Here is a 6,050-nt window from a genome sequence, read left to right as displayed (position 1 = left end):
ATGGATCTTCACACTCAGAGGAGGAAAAGGACCAGACACAGGGGTGATCTGTGTCAGAAGAAGGTTTTGATTTGAAATTATTCTGAAGTGTAGCCATCTAGAAAGTCTGGGGCCTCCCACTCTCTGTACAACTAAGAAGTTGTATGTGCAGGGAGGAGTGCTGCACGATGCTTTGGGCACTCTGGCTTGTGTCCAGGGTATGTGCATCCCTCCCAGATCTCAGGTTTTGCCTGTTCCTAAAGGCTCTTGCCTCTACCTAAAGTCTTTCATAAGTGGGGATTAAACTTTAGGTGAAATTTTAGGTCATTTAGATGAAATTTTACTCATATCTCTCAGAAATCTTACTTAGAGGGGCACCAGCATTTGCACCACGTGTCTGTCTTAGCTGTAGCTGTGCTCCAGGGTTAAGTGGAAGCTGCTTTGCATCTACCCAGGGAGGGGCTGTGTCACATCCAACCTGCTGGGAGGTCCCAGGAAGGTCCTAAGGAATTTATTCAACTCTTCCAGCCACCTCTCTGATGAGGGTCTTGTGGGCTCTTAGGTTTATCAGGTTGCCCCTGGTAAGCTCTGGAGACCAGGCTGGATGGGGCTTGGAGCCACCTAATCTAGTGGAAGGTGTCCCTGCCCGTAGCAGGGAGTTGGAACTGATGCCTTTTTGGGACTACCTAAAAACAGAGTCCAGACGAAACTAAAGGAATAAAAAGTTATATTTATTGAAGGGCCTTCAGGTACATTTTGGGCAGACAAAGCCCCCCAATGTATGGACTATGGGTCATGGGTTTTCACATTTTTGTAAGTTCGGTCCATTTGCATCTTGGGGGTTAATCTTCCAATTGCAGCTTCAGGTAATGAAGTCATTTATCCCAAGTTTGCTGCCCTTCAACTCACTTTTGTTTATGTTTCTCAGGGCCTGAGACAGTAAGGAGTCCTTGATTCCCAGGCCTAGAGAGGAATTGTTTTGTCTGACCAAAATAGGAAAGCAGTAGCTAACACTCCATATGGAGTTTAGGGTTATACACTAAAGAATTGCAGGATTACAAATATTTGAAAAATATAAAAGGTAGAATCCTAAGGGATCAGAACTAGGTGGTCTTTAAGGTCCCTTCCAACCCAAACCATCCTGGGATTCTCTGACTGTATGATTTAATTAACTTCTGTGATTCTCTAACCTCGTGTTCTGACTATGCACCACTGGAAACAAACCTATCTATTGCTGGAGCCATGAAACCTGTTTTTCTGACCACTTCTCCTGAAAGTTCCTGCCCTTGTTGTTGCCACAGATACAGATATGATTATGGCTTTGATCCAGAAGCTTTCGTGCCTTGGGGCTGCTGGTCTCTCTGATGTCCCTGTGTGCAGTGCTGCTCCACTGCTCCTTGCTGCCTTATTTCACTGGACACAGGGACACAGGACATGGGGATAAACACACAGTTTACCTATCTAAACCTGGTGCCAGGCCACTAACCTGGAGCAACGTGATTTGCTGTTTTTATGATGTTTTTCAAGTTTAATCTGCATGGCTTCAGCATGTGCCTCAGCCCACCAGTCCTTGGGGTTTTCACTGGATTTATTTGTGTGGGGAAGATGACAGTGAGCTCCAACATCTGCCCTGCTGCCTCACTGTGAGCTGTGGAGAGTGCACATGGCAAGGAATCAGCTATCCTATTTATTTCTGAAAGACCAAGGATACAAATACTCTTCTGAAGGAGCCTGCTGTAGTCTTAGTTCTATAAATACATATTTTAAAAAATAAGTTCTGAGTCTCGTGTTCTGGATATGTGTTCTTTTTTAAAGTTGTCGTGTTCACTTTCTGTTGGGGACGGGTTTGGGATCCATGCAAAGCATCCTAGTCTATCCTGTATGGAAACCTGCAAGATCCTTTATTTCAGTTCTTGCTCAATAGCAACACAGCAATGGGAGAAAAAACCCCAAAAGAGAATGGCATGAGAAGTGCATATCATTAGCCATGAGCTGCAGACCATGCAGGGCTGCTTGCCCTGGAGGAGTGTCTGCTCTGCAAAAACTTGCATGATTTCTCTTCTGGGATTTTTCCACTGATTGAACACAACAGATGCTGTTTGGGTTTTCTGGGTGTAGAGGTGCCCAGTGGGGCTAAAACTTGGCTCGCACGTTTACTGAAAACACAGAAGTAATCCCAGAATTGGGGCGCTGGAGAAGGTTTCCCCCTACAGCCACGTCCAGTTTACCTTTCCCATAGATAACTACAAATTCCAGGTTACACTAGTAACACAAAGACTTCTCAAGCTCTAAGTACAAGGTTCCAGGGAGAGAACAGTGCCTGCTCAAGGCCAGTAACGGGACTGTGATGTGCCCCTGAGCTCTGGGGGGGCTCATCCTCCTGGGCACTGAGGGAAGTCCCTCCTGCTCCGGCTGTGGCTCCCTGGGGATGGCTGGGTGCCAGGACAGGGCTCTGGGGACAGCGGCTGCTGCTCTGGGGCTGGGCCAGCATTCCTGCTGTGCTGGATGGAGGGTGTCTCACGCCCTGGGGCACACAGAAGTGAGCTCACACTCCCCATCCTGCTGCTGGGGGCTTGGCTTCTCATTCCACATTCCCTGTGGCAGAAGCTTGGGCTGGCTCTATAGATGTCTTTGAGTCCCTATAGCAATCTCTGGGTCACTGTGGACTCTCTGTGAGTCCCTCTGGGCAGTGTGTATGTCCCTGTTTGTCCCTATGGATGCACTGGATGTCAACATGCACACTTAGTGTCACCCCATGGGCGCTCTGTGTGTCCCCATGGATGGCCTGTGTGACCCCATGGACATTCCCAATGTCCCCATGGATGGCCTGTGTGTTCCCATGGACACGCTGTGTGTCCCCATGGATGGCCTGTGTGACCCCATGGGCAGTCTAAATGTCCCCATGGATGATCTAAGTGTCCCCATGAGTGTCTGTGTGTCCCCAAGGAGTGTCTGTCCATCCCCACAGAGTGTCTTTGTGTCCCTGTGAGTGCCTGTCTGCCCCCATAGAGTATCTGTCTGTCCCCCCGAGTGTCTGTGTGTCCCCACGGAGCATCTGTCTGTCCCCATGAAGTGTCTGTATGTCCCTATGAAGTATCTTTGTGTCCCTATGAGTGTCTGTCTGCCCCCACAGAGTGTGTGTCTGTCCCGATGAGGGTCTGTGTGTCCCCACGCAGTGCCTGTGTGTCCCTAGAGTGTCTGTGTGTGCCCACGGAGTGCTGTGTGTGCCCACGGAGTGTCTGTGTGTCCCTAGAGTGTCTGTGTGTCCCCACGCAGTGCCTGTGTGTCCCCACGGAGTGTCTGTGTGTCCCCACGGAGTGCCTGTGTGTCCCCACGGAGTGCCTGTGTGTGCCCACGGAGTGTCTGTGTGTCCCCACGCAGTGCCTGTGTGTCCCCACGGAGTGTCTGTATGTCCCCACGGAGTGTCTGTGTGTCCCCACGGAGTGCCTGTGTGCCCCCACGGAGTGCCTGTGTGTCCCCACGGAGTGTCTGTGTGCGCCCACGGAGTGTCTGTGTGTCCCCACGCAGTGTCTGTGTGCCCCCACGGAGTGTCTGTGTGTTCCCACGGAGTGTCTGTGTGTCCCCACGGAGTGCCGATGTGTCCCCACAGAGTGCCTGTGTGTCCCCACGGAGTGTCTGTGTGCACCCACGGAGTGTCTGTGTGTACCCACAGAGTGTCTGTGTGTCCCCACGCAGTGCCTGTGTGTCCCCACGGAGTGTCTGTGTGTCCCCACGGAGTGCCTGTGTGTGCCCACGGAGTGTCTGTGTGTGCCCACGGAGTGCCTGTGTGTGCCCACGGAGTGTCTGTGTGTCCCCACGGAGTGCCTGTGTGTGCCCACGGAGTGTCTGTGTGTCCCCACGGAGTGTCTGTGTGTCCCCACGGAGTGCCTGTGTGTCCCCACGGAGTGTCTGTGTGTCCCCACGGAGTGTCTGTGTGCGCCCACGGAGTGTCTGTGTGCGCCCACGGAGTGTCTGTGTGTCCCCACGCAGTGTCTGTGTGCACCCACGGAGTGCCTGTGTGTCCCCACGCAGTGTCTGTGTGTCCCCACGGAGTGCCGATGTGTCCCCACGGAGTGCCTGTGTGTCCCCACGGAGTGCCTGTGTGTTCCCACGGAGTGTCTGTGTGTCCCCACGCAGTGCCTGTGTGTCCCCACGCAGTGTCTGTGTGTCCCCACGCAGTGTCTGTGTGTGCCCACGGAGTGTCTGTGTGTCCCCACGCAGTGTCTGTATGTCCCCACGGAGTGCCGATGTGTCCCCACGGAGTGCCTGTGTGTCCCCACGGAGTGCCTGTGTGTTCCCACGGAGTGTCTGTGTGTCCCCACGCAGTGCCTGTGTGTCCCCACGCAGTGTCTGTGTGTCCCCACGCAGTGTCTGTATGTCCCCAAGGAGTGTCTGTGTGTCCCCACGGAGTGTCTGTGTGTGCCCACGGAGTGTCTGTGTGTCCCCACGGAGTGTCTGTGTGTCCCCATGGAGTGTCTGTGTGTCCCTAGAGTGTCTGTGTGTCCCCACGGAGTGTCTGTGTGTCCCTAGAGTGTCTGTGTGTCCCCACGGAGTGCCTGTGTGTGCCCCTAGAGTGTCTGTGTGCACCCACGGAGTGTCTGTGTGTCTCCACAGAGTGTCTGTGTGTCCCCATGGAGTGTCTGTGTGTCCCTAGAGTGTCTGTGTGTGCCCACGGAGTGTCTGTGTGTCCCCACGGAGTGTCTGTGTGTCCCTAGAGTGTCTGTGTGTCCCCACGGAGTGTCTGTGTGCGCCCACGGAGTGTCTGTGTGTCCCCATGCAGTGTCTGTGTGTCCCCACGGAGTGCCTGTGTGTCCCCACGGAGTGTCTGTGTGTCCCCATGCAGTGTCTGTGTGTCCCCACGCAGTGCCTGTGTGTCCCCACGGAGTGCCTGTGTGTCCCCACGGAGTGTCTGTGCGTCCCCACGCAGTGTCTGTGTGTCCCCACGGAGTGTCTGTATGTCCCCACGGAGTGCCGATGTGTCCCCACAGAGTGCCTGTGTGTCCCCACGGAGTGTCTGTGTGTTCCCACGGAGTGTCTGTGTGTCCCCACGGAGTGCCTGTGTGTCCCCACGGAGTGTCTGTGTGCGCCCACGGAGTGTCTGTGTGTCCCCACGGAGTGTCTGTGTGTCCTCACGGAGTGTCTGTGTGTCCCCACGGAGTGTCTGTGCGCACCCACGGAGTGTCTGTGTGTCCCCACGGAGTGCCTGTGTGTCCCTAGAGTGTCTGTGTGTCCCCACGCAGTGCCTGTGTGTGCCCACGGAGTGTCTGTGTGTCCCCACAGACTGTCTGTCTCCCCTCACCGACGCTCTCTGGGCCCGGACCCCCCCGCTCCCTCAGCCCCTGGCCCCGCCCCGCCCCGTCCCTCCCTCACGGCCGCGGCCCCGCCCCACCCCAGCCGCGCCCTGTGATTGGCCGGCGCGGCGGGGGCGTGTCCCGCCGCCCATGGCTGTGTGTGATTGGGCGGCGCGGCGGGGGCGTGTCCCGCCGCCCGTCCCTGCGCGGCCCGGTGCCGCCTGAGCGCGGGGAGCGGGGCCATGGCCGAGGCCGTGCGACCCCCGCGCCGCGCCCGCTCCCGCCCCAAGGTAACGGCACCGGCACCGGCACCGGCACCGGGGGGGAGGGGGCTCGGGGCGTGCTCCGCCGCCGCTAGGCCGAGGGAGCGACCCGCGTGTGGGGGTGGCCGCGCCAGGCCGTGTTTACATCCGTGTTTGTGCGGCCTCTAATGGTGGAGGGTGGAGAGTGGGGGAGCCTGTCTGGGTGATGTTGTTGTGTTTTTTTGGGTTTTTTTTTTTTTGTTCCGTAAAAAGATTCCTGCTGTTCTGCACTCCGTATCCGTGGGTTTCGTAGTGTTTGCCAGGCGTGTGAGGGTGGTGACGGGCCTTGTGCTGTAGCAGGATGTAAACAAGGTTTTTATTACCTTGTCCTGCGGCCTCCTCCGGGGTCCCGTGTCCTGTGGGAGAGCTGAGGGAATGTGCAGCGCTGGAGCTCCCCCGCATTTACAGTGTTTCACTCTGCAGACAGAGCTGGGGAGTGTTCAGCTGCACCAGAGAAGGCTCCAGGGACACCTCAGAG

General features: G+C 56.0%; 1 protein-coding gene across 4 annotated transcripts in view; it reads left to right on the top strand.

The window, feature by feature from the left end:
- The first annotated feature begins 5,486 nt into the window (after window positions 1-5,486).
- The window catches only part of EPG5 (ectopic P-granules 5 autophagy tethering factor), a 55,320-nt gene continuing 54,756 nt past the window's right edge, over window positions 5,487-6,050 (top strand). For all 4 annotated transcript variants that reach the window (XM_058043768.1, XM_058043766.1, XM_058043767.1 and 1 more), the window contains exon 1: window positions 5,487-5,560. In XM_058043768.1, coding sequence (XP_057899751.1) covers window positions 5,513-5,560 — 48 coding nt within the window. In that variant the 5' untranslated portion in view covers window positions 5,487-5,512. The remainder of the gene's footprint in view (window positions 5,561-6,050) is intronic.

This window comes from Melospiza georgiana, chromosome Z, assembly GCF_028018845.1.
Source record: "Melospiza georgiana isolate bMelGeo1 chromosome Z, bMelGeo1.pri, whole genome shotgun sequence".
Taxonomy (NCBI): Eukaryota; Metazoa; Chordata; class Aves; order Passeriformes; family Passerellidae; genus Melospiza; species Melospiza georgiana.
The sequence above is the reverse complement of the archived record's forward strand: the minus strand, read 5'-3'. Positions and strand labels throughout refer to the sequence as shown.